At 36.6% G+C, this 20,434-nt stretch overlaps 1 protein-coding gene across 1 annotated transcript; it reads right to left on the minus strand.

Annotated features, from left to right (window-relative positions):
- Positions 1-1,995: 1,995 nt before the first annotated feature.
- On the minus strand, positions 1,996-15,356 carry LOC145764325 (transmembrane protein 163a-like). Its single transcript, XM_082575943.1, has 9 exons — positions 15,267-15,356; positions 12,414-12,471; positions 11,786-11,923; positions 11,425-11,468; positions 10,569-10,660; positions 10,080-10,179; positions 9,211-9,331; positions 8,476-8,617; positions 1,996-5,661 (listed from the first exon to the last, which is right to left on the minus strand). The coding sequence occupies exons 1-9, from the start codon at positions 15,354-15,356 to the stop codon at positions 5,616-5,618; spliced, it is 831 nt and encodes a 276-aa protein (XP_082432069.1). The 3' UTR covers positions 1,996-5,615.
- Positions 15,357-20,434: the final 5,078 nt, after the last annotated feature.

Below are 20,434 nucleotides of genomic sequence, written 5' to 3' on the forward strand. Positions count from 1 at the left end.
AGACCATGCCGATTGACTTGATACAAATGTAGCCTTGTCTTGCTTTTTGCTTGCTAGAGATCATCGCAGTTGGAGATCATTGACGTAGTCGTAGCATTTAATTGTTGGCATTCGGCCTTTGCATTCGCTGTGAGGCGCTAGAGAGTCGAGTGCAGGTGGCTCTGGAGCATTTTTTTCGTTTCAGGCGGCAGTACGCATAATCACGTCCTTCTGGTGTTCATGAATGTGATATAAGATTTCTGAAAAAGGCAAAGCAAATTGATTACAAGTTCAACTTTAAAATATTGAACGACTTGGTTTATAAGTCGACCTGTACAACATGTAAAGATACGATTTGATAGAGCTCTTTCTCTAATTGAGCTGGTTTGATGTGATAGAGCTGGTCCGATTTAATAGAGCTCTTTGTCTAATTGAGCTGGTTTGATGTGATAGAGCTAGTCCGATTTGATAGAGCTCTTTGTCTAATTGAGCTGGTTTGATGTGATAGAGCTCTTGTCAAAGGACGAACAAACCATTTTATTGTGTGCGCCCTTTTTTCTATTTTCTTTGGGAGCAGTTGCATGGAAAACTACAGAAACTTTAGTAAAAGGCAGAAAAACTTATATGTTGAAATAATGGATCGCTACAAAACCAGCTCAATTAGACAAAGAGCTCTATTAAATCGGACCAGCTCTATCACATCAAACCAGCTCAATTAGAGAAAGAGCTCTATCAAATCGGTAGTTTCAATCAAACAGCTATTGCATCTTTCTGGTTGAGTGTTGTGGAGGAACACCGATTGCTATCGCAAAAGGCAACTAAAACTTTATTGCCTTTTGCCACGACCGGCATGTGTGAGACAGCATTTTCAGCTCTTACCAACATGAAGACAAAATACAGGTCCAGACTTTCCGTGGACCCTGTATGGTAGGGCCCCTTCCTAGTTCAAATGGGTGTTGTTAGGCTATATCTTAACCGTCATCGACAGATTTACTTGCTGGCCAGAAGCCATTCCCCTGTCAGATGTCAACGCGAAGAGCTAAGCGGACGCATTCATACTGCATTAAGTCTCTAGATTCGTAGCTCCCGCGTAATATCATTGGATCGTGGCAGGCACTTCACCTCTGTCCTATGGCACGAGATGGCCACATTCATTCACGAGATGACCACAAATAACTCCGAGAATTGATGACTTATGCGATAAGAAGCTATCCCAATGATGTCAGTTTTTTAAATAAACAAAATTCGGTATTATTCATTTTTACCTTTGTATTGGGGGTCCGCGAATAAACAGATTCACAAATAGTGGTCCGTGGCCCAAAAAAGTTTGGGAAACCCTGGGCTACGGCATAATTTTAAACCCACATCAGAAAATGCTGTGGGTTCAAAATTACAGTACGGGAACGTTCAAATATTACGTAACGCTTTTTTTCCGAATTTTTGACCCCCCCCCCTCCCCCATGTAACGCCAACGTAACGCTTTTTTCAATCCCCCCTCCCCCATGTAACGCTTTTTCACTACGAATTCAGCACAAAAAACTACCATTCCGTACTCGAAAGCGTTACGTAACGTTTTGCTTGAACCTCCTCCCCCCGATGTGACGCTAACGTAACGCTTTGCATAACCCCCCCCCCTCCCCCTCGAAGGCGTTACGTAATATTTGAACGTTCCCTACGTACATTCATTTATAGTAACGCATTTGTCCGGTGAAATTACTCTTCTCAGTCCGAGAATAAAGATTTCCACGATTAATTTTCGGAAATGAATTCGGATGTGAGTTGGCAAAATAAGGACTTTTCAAAGATCAAAGTTACCGCATATTACGTTTGAATCCACATTTTTGCGATTCAATCATGTAGGACCTATCCATCCGAGTTTACATTTTTGCTGAAGCAAAATATCTAAGCCTATAATGTGCGAAGGAAAAATAGTCATGAAATCGACTATCGAGATTGTGATTTCCATTCTCTTTTATAAATTTGAGACCTATTCAAACATCGCCCAACGTCAAAACAGACACATAAACCTTTGTTTTATTTACATAATTCGACACCAAGACCATACAGCAAGCTCAACCTATGGCATGCAAGCTCAACCTATGGCATACAACTACCTTCAACAACTGCTGTTGCGCTAAATTTACGTTATGAATTTGGTCATGTAAACAATGTCATTACTGCATGTTCAATTGTTCATCTTCTGTGAATAAAGTTCTTAATTATAGATTTCGGTACATAAACAAACTCCCAACTGAAGTAAAGAAAACATTAATTTTAGATAAGACTGTCCAATAGCTCTTTGACAAACAAGAACACATTACGGTACATTGACAAATTGCATGGACAGATAAATCGGAGGTGGCTATATTTGCTAGGTGCAATCACGTCACAAACGTCATGTGTTGTCAGAAATAAAAAAAAAATATCCATTAAGTTAAAAACCAAGACAAATGCCACAAACGCTATCCACAGACATGATGGCAACAGTGGAGGGAGAAATCATGCGGGACACGGAGAACTCCCAATGCGTACTGTCACAAAGTGATAGAGCACGACCCATGCCAGGGAAAGCCTGCAGGTGTGCGAAGATGAGCTTGTAAGCAGATGCACATATCAAGCTCTTTGCAAGAACATCAGCTATTGAACAAAGGACGGAAACGCGGCATGCACGCCAGCAGTAAATGCAAGATAGATTGAAATAAGTAACACTTTGCAATTCGACGCAGACGTTGTGGAATCCAAATGCAGTAGTTGCTGCATTCGATGTGAGCATATTGATTCAACTCCGCAAGACGAACATTTGAAACTTAACATACAAAGTTTCAGAAACCATGAAATCACAAAAGCTAACAACACACATAAATATTCACATAAAATGCAATCATTTTCACAGGCTCTACAAAAGCTACAAAACAATACAGACATCATCACATGCATGACACAAACAACAAAGTTACAGTAAAAGTCCTACAGTACGTTAGGTAGCCTACAGTCTGATTCGATAATAATTTAGTAGGGTTGTTTACAGATCCAATTATTTTAAACAAGGAGAGATGATTTCCGGCAGCCGATGGTAGCAAGAATTGACAGTCACAAAAATAAATTCTAGCAGAAAAGCGAACGGTAGAGATTGTAATTTCTGCTAAAATTTACTAGCATGGTTGAACTTACACCAGCTTTACGGCAAGTCAACCATGCGTGACAAACAGGTTTCAAAAACTTACGGTGGTAGGTAAATAAGAACAGTATCATTGTTTACAGGATTACAGCGATGAAAACAAGGCTGAAAATGTTTGCTTTTCGGTGAAACCAAGAAAACAATTGCACAAGAACGAAACATATCTTACCTCTTGTAGAAAAAGACAGTGGAACTAAACTATACTCCAGGTGGGAGTTATAGGTTGTTCATTTTTACTTCGTTTGCTTTCGCATGCAAGTAATGCTTTGATCGGAAGGACAATGGCTAAGAGACTTACGAGGTCAACACAGACAACCTTGAACACAAAACACTATAATATAGTACAGGACAAAAACATATTTGCCATTACAACTAAACGAAAATGAAAGAGTTCTATAACACGCTGGCCTATTTGGAAGCTGTATGTTTACGAAACAAAATAAAAATACAATCAAACATAGACTTCTTCATGCTTGGTCAATTAATAGACTAATGGAAACGTTTCAGAGAAGATATTGCAATATAAGTACGATGTCGAAGGCAAGGAATAAATATAATGTTTACAAATAAGCAATTTGTGTAATTGTGTTGAATATCATCAAGTGCGTTTGTTCAAGCAAAGCTAGTAACATTTTCTTCACCTTGAGCGACGTTGAAACCGATAGATCGCGCTCCAGAGCAGGAATTATTATTCTTAAAACATGCAATTTAAAAAAAACTTCAAAGTTAAATTAAAATTTTATAACTAACCTATTTTTGATTTGCGCCAAGATACTAACTTAATTACGTCATATTCAGTGGTAAACCAAGTACGGGAGGAAATAAAAATATTTTACAACAAACAAAGAAAAAAAAAACGGTTTTAACACTCTTTGCACAATTAGTTACAGAATAAGATTGCCAGATCAAATAAAAGGTACAGAAGACGTCATGGCAAGGTTAAGGGTGTTGTCACAGTTAAAAAAAATCCCGACTTATTTGCATTGATTCAAGGACTGTAAAGTGTAAACAATAACATTAAATCCACGAAAAAATGATGAATTTAGACTTGGAGACGATTGTAGAGTGTAGACGTTGAATCAATGAAAAAAAAAAAAACTTCTTGCGAACCAGATATGGCGAGCTATGATCGAACAATGATGAGACCGATTAATAACGGAAAGATCAATTACCGCCAGATGGCACAATGTGTTCCGTGGAAATGTAAATAATGCCAAGCCGGTACATCAAGTCACAACAACTCGCTAATTTCAAATAATAACTTTTTAAGGCAATAACGAATATATTATATTTATAATCTAGCAATATAACAACTGATATATTATAAAAATGTTATATACAACAATACAGAAAGTGGCATCATTGTGCAGTATGTCACAGACAAGGAAAACGTCCCGAAAACCGAGAATTTGTAGAATCACTTTTCAAACACAGCTTTTCATTTTTTTGGTCTAATTTTCGTTTTTCGTACAGAGCTTTATTTAAAACCTTTCAGGGTTACGAAACCATTGCCAACTAACGAAAGTTTGACACAAACACTTTCGATACTTTTCACAAAAAAGAAAAAGTAGCAAGCGGAAGTTATGAGGTCTAAAATTAACCTGTTGGAAACAGTAGAAGTCGCTGTACTTTCGAACACAAATACGCATCAGTATTTAAAAGTACAACCAAAACAGTTGCTCTTTACAACATTAAAATTATTTAAAAAAAAAATGTAAATAGACAAATTTTCTACTAGAGAAAAAAAACAATCAATCGTGTTGCTTGTAATCACAGCTACGTGACAACTCCAAAAAGGTTAAAAACATTAACAGGTGCAGTGTATTTTGCTCTAACTATGCGAGGACAAACAGTCCTTACTCTGCTCAACGCACTCCTGCGCTGAGTCGTGCAAGCAAAAACGCTAAGCCATTAACAACACAGCACTGATCGTTCGATTGATTTGCAGAAGTGGAGTGGTTATACAGGCAAATTGGGTATGACGTTCTGAAGAGAAACTGTATCATGAGAAATCAGTAATATCAGTAACGTCACTTTGAAATTAACACGGAATGCAGCAAATATTGGACATATTCATATCTACAATACCGTACGCTAATATTAAAAACTCCATATTTCGTTAACTACTAAGATTTAGTAACTACTAACATTTTGTTACAATTTTCGTGGAGATCAGTACCCCTGTTAACTCCATCTAAGCCAGTAAAGTAGTCTTTTGTTTTAGCATTAATTCAACGTTTTAAGGCGTTAAATCAACGTAAAAAATAGTGATTTGCTGGCTGAGATGTCTTCAGTTTTAACTCTTTATACACAGTAAAAATTTACACAAAACTTGTTTTGGGTTTGGGCGTTTGAACTGAAACGTGACCAGTGTTGTTCCTGAGTAGTCGCCGTGTTGCTTTGGGTGGTAGAAACGATCGTAATAGACAGATGAATGGAGATACTGCTTCCGACTGGTTTATGACTTCAACCTTCGCACTTCGGGAATGTGCTTCGACAAGAGCCTGACGATAAAAAAACATTAATTAATGATATAGAAATACTGAAGTAATACGAAGTTGTCTATTTGAAATATTTTGTACATTTGAAAGCCTTGAATCGGTGTAAAACAAATCTTCTGCGCACTGAATGGCTGCTTGCTTTCTAACATTCAATACTTTGAAGATTGCCTAAAAAAAATATCTAATTCCATTGTGTAATTATATAAAACTGTGAAATGCAAATAAATTAAATTATTTAAAAAATGATTTAAACTATTACTATTCCTAAACGAGTGCAGAACCACGTCGCAATGATCAAGAGAAGCAATGAGTGCGTTTACAATTCACATGAACACAAATGAACCGCATCAACAGCTGCTTTATATTTCCAACCTAGCAATTACGAAACAGTGAAACCAAAAGCAGCCTTGAACTGCTAAAAAATCTAAGTGTTTGTGATGTTTCATCATCATCAGATTCCTTCTTCTTGTCGAGAACCACAGCTGAAGGCAATGAAGGAAAATAATTACAAAGATAGAAAAGCTATCCGATGCAGAGAATTTTCATGCGTGAGCAACAATGATAGAAAAAAACAGGTTGCCTGTACTTGTTTCAGACGTTGACAACATTTATTAGAATACGAGTAAACAATGCGAAAGTTTCCACATTTGATAAAAATGGATCGCGTATGAATCGTTATCAAACGTAAAATGCACGCAACTGCTTATCAGTTTTATTGTTAATTTTTGTGTGTGTCTCGTTGATGTGATCAGAAGAAATATATCTATTGGATATGTTTTAGCGGGAAAAATCCTTTCTTTTCACTTTGATTCGACGTCTGTGGACAGTCAGGGGGTGGATTTGCCATAATTTCTAAAAGTTATATCCCAAATTATTTTTGTACTCCAAACTCTATGGCAGGGTTTAGCGATATAAGTCGCCATTTAGGATTAACATCGATGGACATAACCTTAGTTTCAGCATACTTGAATACATTCGTCAAATAGAATGTCTAACAAAATCCTATTCTGACAACTCACAAAGTGGTTTCAAGTATTTAATCCGGTTGGAACAAGTTCAGGCTAGACATTAACAAAATAAACAATGAGCTACAGTCCACATCTATGTCATTGCGAACGCAGTTTGTTGTAATATCAGTGCACAACTTAAGCGTCAGTACATATAAAAATAAACTTTTTGAATAGGTCTGACGTCTGGCGATGTCAAATCAAAGTAAAGAACATTTGCCCACTGTGACATGTTTGCTTTACCAAACGAAAAAGTGCAGTTGAGTAACTTATTCTTTCTGATAAAAAAACATATCCTGAATATACGAATATGGAAAATGACACTGGGTGGTTGGAAAAATGTTGTCAAAATGCTTGGGCATCGCAGAATGAAAGCAAACCGATAAATTGCGCTTCATTCGGCGGTTGCTACCTGGCACAGAAAATGGGTTTAGCAATAAGTTGCACAGTAGGCTATTAAACGCATTTCATTTGTTTGTTACTGTAAAGTAAGGTGTACGACTGTACGAGTACCTTTTGCAACCAAGTGTGAGTTTCACTTGACAAATGAAAACATACTTTACGCATGTCTATCAAGCAATAAACAAAACGCTTTCATTGCTGCATGTCTACGTAGCATATATATAGTATACTTGACCAGAAACCGATTACATTATCTATCAGTTACCCTCTGAAACACGAGTAAAAATGCTACTTTTTGTTCAGTTGTGTGCATATAGCTTAAGCAGAGAGCCTACATTGTTAAATTGTTGTTACGCTGTGTTTGATTTGCCGTTATTTTTGACTGTCAAGCATTAACTTGCATATTTCATTTGTAAAATTCAAGTTTGGTTGGTGCGGATGAAACGACAAAAGCAACTCTTCGCATAGAACGCTTGAAATGAAATGTCTTGAAATGCAGTAATATGCAAATACATAGTCTTGAAATGCAGTCAACCACAGTGTGTGCTGTGAAGCTAAAAATGACAGCAAGCAACACATTGGAAATGACGACGAGCACAGAAGCTTCAGTTCACTGAGCAAAGAATGACAGCTATGACGTCACTGACCGGCCACAGCAAAACAATACACAAACATGCAATGCGTCATGCGAAGTAAACCTGAATATTGCATAATTCTATGTAGATCTTACGTCGTCAAACCCTGTTTAGCTGAAATAAAAGTTTCTTGGATTAACTGTATCGCGAAAGCAGTCTAAGCTTTTCGAAGATTGTTACTAAAATACAATCCCAGATCAACCTGTGCTAGTTGCAATTGCAAATTATTGTAAATCATCCACATACTGGTCGGAACAACATTAATGTGACGTTACATTTACAGCGTTGTGGCTTCATAAATGGGTTTGCAGCTTAGACAATAAGTCGAAAATGACTACGTGAAGCCTATCATCAATACGGTAATTATACAACCTCAATTGTAATTGGAACTTACATAAAATGACATGATCTAAACATACAAATCGTCAAATCACATGTTTGTTTGCCTATGCTTTTGGCAATCTTGTCAGTTACAGATTTTAAACGGTAGGTGTTGAATACTGATATAAACAGAAAGGCTTCGTGGCTAACATAAGATTCTATAGTGCTGAATGCTGATGTAACATCCCATGAATTGAGACCAAATATAAATAGGTTAAATCAGCCAAAACGTTGAAGACGTGTCTCAGCTTCCGATCTTTTGCGCATTTAAATATTGTTTAGAATCGAACTTTTAACGTGGTACCATCACCTAACAATGCCAATAAACCAGGATACAAATCTGGTATCATACTAATCATGTGTCTCACTCATTCAATAAACGTGAAACTTACCAGAATCCGTAAATGAGCAAAAACAGACTGACAGTCAATCCAACAGTTGAATCAAGATACCAAAGATAGGGATTCGTCTTCGTTATTTGAACTGTGATGATCATTGATAAAGCGATGACTCCTCCAATAAGAGAGTTAAGAGCTGCAGAAATACAAATTGTAAAACTGAACAACTACTCAGTGTCATTGACACGAATTCAAGTTTGCAGCCGCCTTTCGTGATACTTCTGTGATAAAAAGGTGCTGTCAAACGAAATTAGTGACCATCAACTGTTGGATCAATGTAAAACAGTGTCGTTTGCATGGGTGATTAAAAGACTTCATGTTCATGAACAAGCGTCGCGATGAACAGCATCATTCGAAACATGAGGCCTTATTACCTGTCTTTACAGTGCTCACTGTCAGTTATACAGTACCACCGATATTATTGATACAATACTACCAAATTTGAGACATTCTGAGTTGGAAGGCGAGAACATCAGTTAAACAATCAGTTGTAGCAGAATTCAAATTCTATTTTAAGCAATTAAGCTAAGCAATCATTTGAAATGATCTTTTTATAATTACACAAATAATTTTTATTCAAATATTCTAACAAATGCTTATCACAATATTACTAATTGCTATATGAGTGCGTGGAAACATGAAATCCTGTGCAGTAACGTACGTTTTACTCTGGATTGTACACTTGTACAGTACATAAAACGAACATTAATCAACATCACTAAAACTCACCATCAGTGAAGAGAGTCCATGAGGAAAGCTTCTTTGCGATGATTGCTTTGATGAGGACCAGAACGAAGCAAGTGCATGCTGCCACAATTGAAGTGATCAATAAAAGAGCAATGCCTTTCTCCTGGATAAAACAATAACTAATCAATTATTATTGACAGGAGCCTTGTTCGTGAGATGCACACTGCACAGTCAGCAACAGAATCATAATAATAAAGCAGTTGCTGAGTCAGTTAATAAGGCAATTATGTTAACCCATTAAATAACATTGATGCTTGCTGCAAACAAGATCCAAACTGAAAAATTCCTTTATAGATATCCTTATAAGAAATAAGAACATAAAACCACAACAAACTGCAAGGTATGGTAAAATCAAGTTGAGTAAATCAGAATACACACGTAGTGTAGTAGGGGTAGGTTATCACGAATACAGTCGTTCAATATATGAAGCTTAGCTATTCTGGCACTGTCTAGAATGCCCAGAGTTGAGAGCAACTTGCAACAGTGATAGCTACGACGTTAAATAACAATTTGCACATCTATAAAAACTTTGTATTCATATTTCATGGAAAAAACACTGAGCATACTACATTGAAAACGACTGTTTTATATTTACTGTAATCAAGAAAATATATGTAGTGTGTACTTGGGTGCTTAGTTATATACTTTCGCAAGAGGTAAGCATAACAGATCTTGCACAGTAAAACAACTAGTCGTCTTTAAAAAGTTCACTTGATGCCATGCCTTGACTAGGCACATGGCAAATATACTTGTCAATGCATTGTGGCATTGTAAATGACCACAAGTCATGTGTAAGCCATAACGAATACATTAGCACGCGCATTCCACACCACAATCACCCATCGACTTACAGACATAATTGGACTATCTCCTCTCAGTAAACCGAATATTGCTTTTCCAGCAATCCCAACCGCTGATATGACAAATAAAACGCCGAGAACTGCACAAGATCTAAATTAAGTAGGAAAAAGTACTGATTTGGGCGATAAGAGCATTTGGAAACCATATCAACTGCATGATTGAAATAAAGTGTACCTAAGTGCATGCGACGGCATATTCGTTATATGACACAACCATGCCAGCAAATCGATCCTTTTTACATTGCTTCAGCGAATCAACGTCTGCAGACGTTGAATCGGTTTAAAAGAGGCTGAGTTGTTGGCTAGAAAAAGCTCTTATAAACACTTTTATATTTCAAACGTGTTATGATTACTCGTCCACCCTACACCTCAAAATTATCGTGCAAACAAGGCACTAAATTTTATCTCTGTTCGACCAATCGCTTGAACAATGATGAGTTTCCAGAAATAATTTAAACCCAAATCAATATGCTGGCTTACATGTGTTCTCTTCTCAAAGAAAATGTGTCGTTGATTCTGTAGTACCGCCATAAAACAACTGCTGATGTCAATACATCCAGTGTAGAGCTGAACTGAAAACAGATTAAGACAAAGGTTATACATAATTGGGAAAAATGCAAAAAAATAAGGTACAATGAACAGCTTGTGCAAAGCAGATAATGTGGCAATGATGAAATCATACGGCGAAAAAACTATGATTGATCATCAAGACTTCTCAACATTTCAGTCTTTAAGCTTAGAAACTTAACAATACGATGTTTCGTCATAAAAAATGTGGTCATTGAAAATTAGAAACTTGGTAAAAATGATGTTGGTAGGAATGGTAGGTAAAGACTAATTTATTATTAATCTAAGAAAAGTTCTCAATAGGACCAACATTCTACGACATGGCACTTAAACTAAGACCTTTTTAACAAATTTTACAAAATTGTCAAATTTAAGCATCTCAGCAACCCCTTGAAGAATGTCAACATATGAACCATCATGGTTAAGAAATTTTCCATAATAAATGATATTATACAATCTATTTTCGTAATTACCATCTCTTTTTTGAATTTGACTCCATTTTGGGGTAATGAACCTTTAAGTTATGCTTCAACCTTGAAATTGACCCGGTGCAAAGGGTCTCTACTCTCTATTATTCACAGTATATATAATATTTCTGCCATTTCAAAATTGCATTCCTGAGATATATATAATCAATTTTTAAATTTGAGGAATTTACCCAAAAATTTAAAAGTGGCAGTAGAATATTGGCCCAACTAAGGTTAAATTTTATTCACAGAAAAATAAAGACATTGTAAATTGTAATGTAAATAAGTAAACAATAACATACAGCCAATCCAAAGGCAGCAGAACTGTCTTCTTCCTGAGAAACCACTGAAAACAGACACAATATAAGGTAGAGAAAATTTGATAAACATGTCTTAACAGAGCAAAACTAATCCACATGGTAGCCTACTTACATAATCAAAGATGGCAAGAAAAAAATTAAGTGGTTATATAGCTGTTAGCTATTGCCTATTTTATAAATCAAAATATTTAAAAAAAAAAGCATAAAAAGGAGCAATGTAATTTTGCAGCTGATTCAACAATGAGAATATCTCACTTGCTATGTCACTATTTCTATATTAACAAGAGTACTAAAAAGCATATTTATCTTCTTTAAATACTTTTATGTCAATGTCAGTCCATACCAAATTCTGCAATGCCAATTGCCAAAGTGGCAAAAATTGAAAACCAAGATATAAGTAGTGCAGACATTCTCCATCTTTTGGTTGGATCTGTATTGAACTGTCCACAAGAAGTAGTATCATCTTCATTATTTACTAAATCTGGAAAGAAGTGAAAACAAAGCATGACAACAATTTCATCATTAAAAAGAGAATCGTTCAACAACTCAATGAATAATATAGAAATCATTTTGTTTTTGTGGATTGTGAATTATGATATCACACAACACAAACGCAAGAAACACAAAAATACGCAACAAACAAAATGCAGCATAGAAACACAACATAGATCACCTTAGCTGCCGCACAGTGATAATAAATTGAATAGGAGAGCAAGGAAGTTAATTTTTATGACCACCTTTGGATGGGCGACTTGGGCGTAGTTGCCGAAAAAAGGCGACTAAAAGAGATGAACTGGTCAGTGGTCACACTACTCTCATTATAGTAACGAAAGCCTAGTATATATAATGAGAATCTAATCTTCTCATTCCTGGAAGCTCAATGACTGAGCATGGGACCACCCAATATGAAGGTAATAATTAATGGATGCAAAATAAAACATGCTTATTATTACGATCACCACAATACCTACATTGTTTATCCACTTCAAGTGTCTTCAGTCTTGATTTTTCTGAATGCTTGCTTTTTTCCTGAAATATAGACAATAGACATGTTTAGTTGTTATTTAAGGCAACTTCTTAAATTGTATTATTCACTTTGAAAATGAGAGCAAGAATTTATATATACTAGTTGTGTGAAATCTGCAACGCTGTACGGAATTGAGACATGGTGCTTACGGGAAAACAAATTGGTGATTTTACGAAGAACTCAGAGAGCGATAGTGAGATGACTTGCTTGGGTTGAATGAGAATGTTGATAAGTTGGCGAAAGCGAGTTGGTATGGGCATGTTTTGAGAATGGATGAAGATGATGTTTTGAGAAGAGCGCTGGAGTTGCAAGTGGAGTGTCGTAGAAAACAAGAAAAAGGCGAGTTGAGGAGGAAAGGGGTGCAACCTAGTTCGTACCTTGAACCGTTCATACAGTCAGTTCGTACCCTGAAAAGATCGAGAGAAAAAAATTAAAAAAAGCCGAAGTCGCTGATCGCAGTTTAATAACACAACGCCGAAGTCGCTGATCGGAGTTTCCCCAAACAATTTGAAACAAACTCGAGGGTTAGGGGAAACGACAGAAAAATGTTTGCGGAAACTGCAATCAGCGAGGGTTAGAGCATAGATTACTCTATGGTTAGAGTTAGGGTAAGCCATGAATCACTGAATTAGATTTTTAATTCTTATTTTTAATTTTTATTAATTTCTAATTCCGTGATCCATGGGTAAGCGGAAACTGCGTTTAACGGAAACTGCGATCAGCGAGGGTTAGGGTTAGAGCATAGATTACTCTATGGTTTGCAGGCCTTAAAACTCGTGTTTTTTTCCGGCAGCCATTGTGGCCTACCGAGAGCTCCGTCTCGGCGGACAAATCTGCGCGCTTGGAGGCCAAAATATAAAATGATAGGACAAGTAAATAGAATTAAACTTGCAACAGTGTTACAATGATCACTTAGCGTTGTTGAAGTCTGGGCAACGTCCTGCTATAGAATCGTTGTACCACGGAATAACTGCTTTATCGGGATTGTAATCCGGTATTGCAGGACCATCTGACGACACTACATTGTTGCAACTACTCGCAGCTCAGAAGATTGTTTCAACTGCATTAAACCGCCTTTCATAAAACCTGACCATTTATTCCGTTATGATGCTGGATTTTTTTGCTGAGACTTTTCGGTCATTTGTGTGAAATGACTTGAAAAACTTCAATTATTTTTTATTTATTTTGGTCATTTTTTCTGATGAAAATAGTCCTTTAAAGTATAGCTAATACAAACCAAAATTTGCACTTCCTGACTAGCTACAACATTAAGTTTCGCTGAGAAACGTTGTCGTGTTTTATCTGAGAAAAGTTAGAACAGACAAACGTTTCTTCAACGTTCATCAGCAAAACTCAACCTTGCAACACCCGGCCGCAGCCATCTTTTATTGCACCGAATTGACTATATATTTTTTCGGACATTTTGACCGAATTGACTGCATTTTTTTGGACATTTTGCTAAAAAATCGGTCAATGACCGAAAAAAACAAAAAAACAGTTATGATGTCACCATTGAAGATGTGAAGTCACTAACCCACAGCCGGAACATTTCTCAACTATGAAGACACGTGTTTTCCCCTCCGATTTCAACTAACCTAGTTCTCCTTTTTAACAACGATTCAATGTCCGACAACATTGAATCGATATAAAAACAACAACATTGCCAGCCGATGTAAATTATCACTTCGGATTAACACTTTGTTAAAATAAACGTCGGGAATTGCAAACAAGACTTACAGCGCTGGTGATCGCAGCTGGATGTATTCCATTTACAATATATAGGCCTACAATTGCAAATGTTCCCGCGCAATACAATAATGGTGATTATGAGGCGCTGACCTAATTCTGCGTCACTCTTTGATACTACATATTTTCGACATTTAATCCACGATCATTCTAAGGCAAAATTAAATAATTGGCTAGAAGAAACCGGCGGCCAAACTTGGCCGACTGAGGAGGTAGCACCGGCGGTGATTTAAGCACTACTTAGCGGCCATGGCCGCCGGTTGCTTTAAGGCTTGGTTTGGGTAAAGGTTAGCAGAAACTGCGGAAAAATGTTTGCGGAAACTGCGATCAGCGAGGGTTAGAGCATAGATTACTCTATGGTTAGAATTAGGGTAAGGGTTAGCAGAAACTGCGGAAAAATGTTTGCGGAAACTGCAATCAGCGAAGGTTAGGGTTAGAGCATCGATTACTCTATGATTAGAGTTAGCGGAAACTGCAGAAAAATGTTTGCGGAAACTGCGATCAGCGGACTTCGGCTTTGAGCTAATTTTTCTCACGATCTTTTCAGGAAGAAAATTTTAAAATGATTGCAGAAACTGCGATCAGTGACTTTAGTTTTTTTAATTTTTTCTCTCGATTTTTTCAAGGTTTGAACTGAGGGTACGAACTGTTCATGGTACGAACTAGGTTGCATCCGGAGGAAAGCAGCAAGGTGGGCTTGACAAGAGAGGACGCGTTAGACAGATCGATGTGGAGACAGGGTGTGAATACGATTGCGGCACTTGGAGGAAAATCTGGCCACCCTCAGTAACGTGAAACATCACCAGATTAAAACTGGACTACTGCCATGCTACTACTTGCAATTGTTTTATGTTCATATTCCTCAGTTTCTGCAGTACGGTAACTACAGTACAGCCACTGGCTTAAATGTTATATTTACAAAAAACAAATGAGGCAATACACCATAGGCCATACCACAGCAAATGCAATTTTAAAGTTGTTACAGGAACAATACACACCTTACTTCTTAAAACTAAAGTGACTTGGGCTAGACATAACCTTTTAGACTTACAGGCTGTGCATTGTGTTTCACATATTGAAGATCATTATTCTTTTGTTTGACTTGAAATTCAGTCTCTGTGAAGCCATTGTTTGTATCCATTTTTGCTTAAATCAATGACATTTGCACTACAATTAAGAAAGTTGAGCTACAGTTCACCTACATTCTTAGATCTCAAACTTGTATATATCTAGAATGAACCAAATGTTAGATAAAGAAAAAACAAAGCCTACCCACTAGCCTTTCACGAAAACCTTACCGGTAACTTTTGTGATGAGTCTTTGTAGCCTAGCATTTAAGATTAAGAAGTACCTATTATGGTACAAAGGAAGCAATAACACTTTTCAAATCTTGTTAAGCCTACATCTGTTATGGCTACTCAATGATTCATGGTAATGTAACAATCCAATATTATATATATCAAATAAGTTTTCCTATAACTGTCTAGTGAACCAGTTTAAGCTATTGTACATACAGTGTCATTTCCTAAAGATTCTACAAATCTCCATGTGACGAGATAAAGAAAGAAATACAAAAAAGGACAGAGAATAAAATGGTTTGCATTTGCCCTTTTGAACCAGACAAAGAGACAAAAGACATAGAAAAAAAATTGTTAAATAAATATGGCTGTGGCTATATTTACACTATACAGCGTAAACATAGCCTCAATAGCGTTACCAAATAAGGAATTCTGCCCTAATTTAAGAAAAGTTTAAAGCTGTTGAAAACAAAAAATTGTAGGCCTACGGTATTTTAAACATTTTTTTTAGCTGTGGCTATATTTACACTATATAGTGTAATAATAGCCTCAATAGTGTTGCCAGATAAGGAATTCTGCCCTAATTTGAGAAAAGTTTAAAGATGTTGAAAACAAAAACTTGTATTTTGGAAATTTTTTTAGTCCTCAGGGGCAAAGATCAAAATTCAAAACCCTAACCTTATTCCTAACTCTAACCCTTACTTTAACCCTTCCTAACTTTAATCCTAACTCTGGCAACACCTGATTGTAACCATGGCAACAAGTGTGGTAAACATAAATTTTGTATTTTGTGTGTTACGGTAGGCCTACAGTAATAATTCATCAATTAATCATTTTATTTTTAAAATGTAGGTATTAGTTTATAATATTGTTCTCTAAATAGTAATTTTTAAAGCCATTTTATTTGATTATACCTACAGTACTGTACAGTACAAATTTATAACCACCTCCTGTTAACTTCAAAAATATAATCCAAAGAACAATCATGTAGAAAAAATTATGGGAGTCAGCAGGCTAGTCCGCCCCGATAGCTCAATTGGTTAGCGCGTCACTTCTGGAACGAAGAAGCTTCAAGATCAAGCGGCGCTGGTTCGACTCTCGGGGTGTGCACTTGAGCAACGCACGTTAAGGACTGCTCTCCATTCAGCGGCATCTAATGGATGGAATAGTTCCCCGGCAACAAGACTTCAACAATCGGAAACTTCACTCTGTCAATCTCGGTGACCGGGCCTGCGTCAGTGATTCAAAGCCTCTACAACTATACGAAACTGCCAGGATTAAGCTCTGCAAGAAGCTTTCCCAGTCCGAGGATAAAAAAATTCAATCAATCAATCAATCAAATTAGACAAATTTACATTAAGCAGTGACTTTGTGAACAAAGAAACTTCAAGATCAAGGGCGGTACTGGTTTGACTCTCGGGTTACGGTAGGCGCTTGAGCAACGCATTTTAAGGACTGCTCTCCATTTAGCAGCACCTAATGAATGGAATAATTCCCTGGCAACAACACTTCAACAACCGGAAACTTCACTCTGTCCATTTCGGTAATCTGTGTACAGGATTGCCAGATAACCAAAATAAAAAAAGCCAAACTTGCCTAAAAAAAAGCCAAATCTGCTACAAACTCTAACAAACCTATGTTTTTTCCTTAAAAGACACAAAGCTACCTATAAACTAGCTTATAAGAAACAAAATCAGTTGCGACAAGACACTAAAAGACAAAAATAACAGTTTAACAATATTTTAAAGCGACTGGGTCTGTAGCGAATAGACAAACATAGCAGTCATCTAGTCAAAAAATTTAAATGAGATCATCGTCTTCTTGCAGCAGCCACAAAAGACCTTCTTCGTTTACTGAACCTTCGTCAACTTTGTCAGTTTGATACATGTTCTTTGATGTAAACAAAGATAGCATCCTTGGTGTTACTTTAAAGTGCTTACAGCATTGCTTTGAGGAATGCAAATGCGGTTTTATTCTCAGCAATGAGTCCAACATTTGCAACCGCATTCTATTTCTCTCCTTTGTTTTGGTCAAGTCAAAGTGACGGTAGAAATAATCCCTTCTACAACTGCATTGGTGATTGGCATGGTTAACCTTTTTCTAGACCTCTGCTATGTTTGGCATAGGCCTATTGTTTTTTTTTTGTGGTTGTGGTGGTCAGAAATAAAAACAAACTGAACTGTTAAACAAAAAAAAGCATATGTGGCCAAGTTTGCAAATCCATGTGTACCTGCAGAATTTGTATATGTTTTGACAACAATCCAAAGATCTGCTGTATCTTTTGGGATTTTTCCAGCAAAGCTACTTCAGTTTCAGATAACCAACAAGTCAATAAAGCCTATCTTCCTGTATTGTTGCTCTATTTCCTGAACATTATCACCTTGGAGAAATCTCATTGGCAACTGATCAAAAAGGACTCGAGCAGTTTGGGCACGAGTTTGGGAAAGAACCAGGGATATCTAGAACAACGGAATTGCTGACTTTGCAAATTTCGATAAAGCGATGGACACTAGAAGGGTCAGCGCTGTTAACGCCCGAAAATGAAAAAGTTGAAAGCTCGTATCAAATTATGCTGTTGAGAAGTCGCCTTTTCTAGATATCCCTGCTGTGAAGCTAAAATAAGGTCTTGAAAGTGGGCACTCCTAGGCATCTTCCCTAGCAACGCCCATAGCAACAACTAATGGCTGGCCTTGTCTATAACTTAAGATCATCATTTCAAAGCAAACTTTTGCTGTTAGTCATCCAAGACTATTGAGTATTGAACACAGCTTTAGTTTTCATATTTAATTGATTATTGCATCACTTTTGGGCAAGCTTTAGTCATCAAAAATAGGAAATAAAAAAAAACATGAAAAGAAGTACGGTAAGAAAATTCAATTTTGTGGTATTGCTAAACAAAAAAAGTTGGATAAGGTTGGTTGTAAGTCTAACAATGGTGGTAGACTTGATGAACTGTTACTGTAACACAAGTGTAACCTTTCCTGTAACACTAGAAAGCCATCCAACAACAGAAGATCAAAGCCCTTTTTGCCAACCTTCTACTTCAGCAAAACAAATTAGGAAAACAAGACAATAGCAAAATCTCTGCATATTCAGAAATCTGCCAAATACTCGACAAGTTTTGACTTGACAAATCAAGAAAAAAGAAGCTTTGACACATCCAAGGCCAGCAGGAGAAAAACATTAAAAGCACTTAAGAAAAAATTACAAACCCAAGCAGAGGCAAAAAAGGGTCTACTTATGATAAAGGAGGCTTTAAGGTGTTGAAAATGTTTATTGTTGTTTTTCGTAAAATGTGATTTTTGACTAAGTACCAAATTTTAATCCCAAATATCTCTTTCATTTATTTGCCAATCGCTCTCAAATTTTTAACACTATCAGACAGAGTAAACATGCAAAGCCTCTGGTCAAAGAATTTTGGAAATTTTGTCCATGATGCTGTCGGCACTCATTTGTTTCATGTCCGAGGATCAAAAATTTTTGAAAAAATGCAACAATTCGAATAACTTTTTATTTTCTCAAAATATCTTTATTTTCTTCCATAGAGCTTCAGTCTTGATACTTATAAACATTCTGTTAAAATTTGATTCAAATTCAGTAAGTGGTATTAAAAATATTTGTGTTTAAAGTTTGTGTATTTTTCACCACTTGGTGGCGGTTTGGGGAAAAACGGCCACATTTTCAAAATTTTATTTGCTTTTTTGAAATTATTTTATCTTTTAGCATCATTTTAAAAACAAGAAATGAGTTGTAAATATTGAGAAATCCACATTTTAGTTTGTGCAGTAATGATGCAGTAACCCTCCTATTGTCCACTTCAAAACAGAGTCAGCAATCCCTGGATTAAACCCTCTGCAAGTATGCGAAAGATGAATCCCAAGGATAAATATTCTCACCACGAAACCATTATTCTTGACTTTAAGTTTCGTGCCACGTGTTTTCGATTGGAGTCCAACAGAAATTCATTGGAATCTCAAAGTGTTCAACACTTTCGTAAAAGTTAAAGCCTTCCCCGCGTGTGAGACTGTGATGGCCTACTCATTAAAGGTTGATGACGTTTTGACTACCGGTTGGCCTACATGTAGCCTAAGTTACTTTATACTTCTTCAAAACGGTAGTTATGAAAAACCAGACCAAAAATAGGCTCAGTGCTTCATTTACTAGAAAACTTTGGTTTTAACTTTCATGAAATACCGGTACATAAAATATAGTCAAAGACTATGCTCGTCAACTACAACTCAAAACCAGAGGCTAACAAGGCAGCCTTCAAATGCAAACTTTGCACGATATATTAAGGCCTGTAGCTCATTAAATGCCACCGATTCACGTAGCCTATAGCCACGATTCAAACTTTGAAATGTTTGGAGCGATGATCAATTAAATTATTTGTTTCCACAGCGCCATATAGCCTACAACGAGTCAATAAAACACTCATAACACTACATTGTGAATCGTAGGTTACATTACAGTATAACAGAATCAGGATGACAGCAAAAGACTATAGGCTAAGTGGTCATCTAGTCAATCACCTCCCAATGCAAATTTATTTGCCAACGCACGTAAGGCACGGACACAACTTCAAATGGTATACGGTAATACAAACAAATCAGGTTAAAATGATAGCCTACGTAAATTGTTAGGTTACAAATTAAAATTTCATTCCAATACAGCAACAATTTTTGGTACAAAATTCATCTTTTAACTTTTATCTTATTTTCGCTTCATTCCCAATTACGTTTTTGCTATAAATCATGTTGTTAAGATGCAATGGTGGATAAGTCTTCAAGTTCAACATGTTTCCAATGTTGAAATCATTTATACAAATCTGCTGCAAGCGTCAAATCTGAAAACCCTGTTTTAGTAACTTCTGGACTGGCAGTAACTTTCAGACCGCGTATACGCGGTCCAGAAGTTACGGTAA

The sequence above is a fragment of the Aplidium turbinatum genome, chromosome 2 (assembly GCF_918807975.1).
Source record: "Aplidium turbinatum chromosome 2, kaAplTurb1.1, whole genome shotgun sequence".
NCBI classification, from domain to species: domain Eukaryota; kingdom Metazoa; phylum Chordata; class Ascidiacea; order Aplousobranchia; family Polyclinidae; genus Aplidium; species Aplidium turbinatum.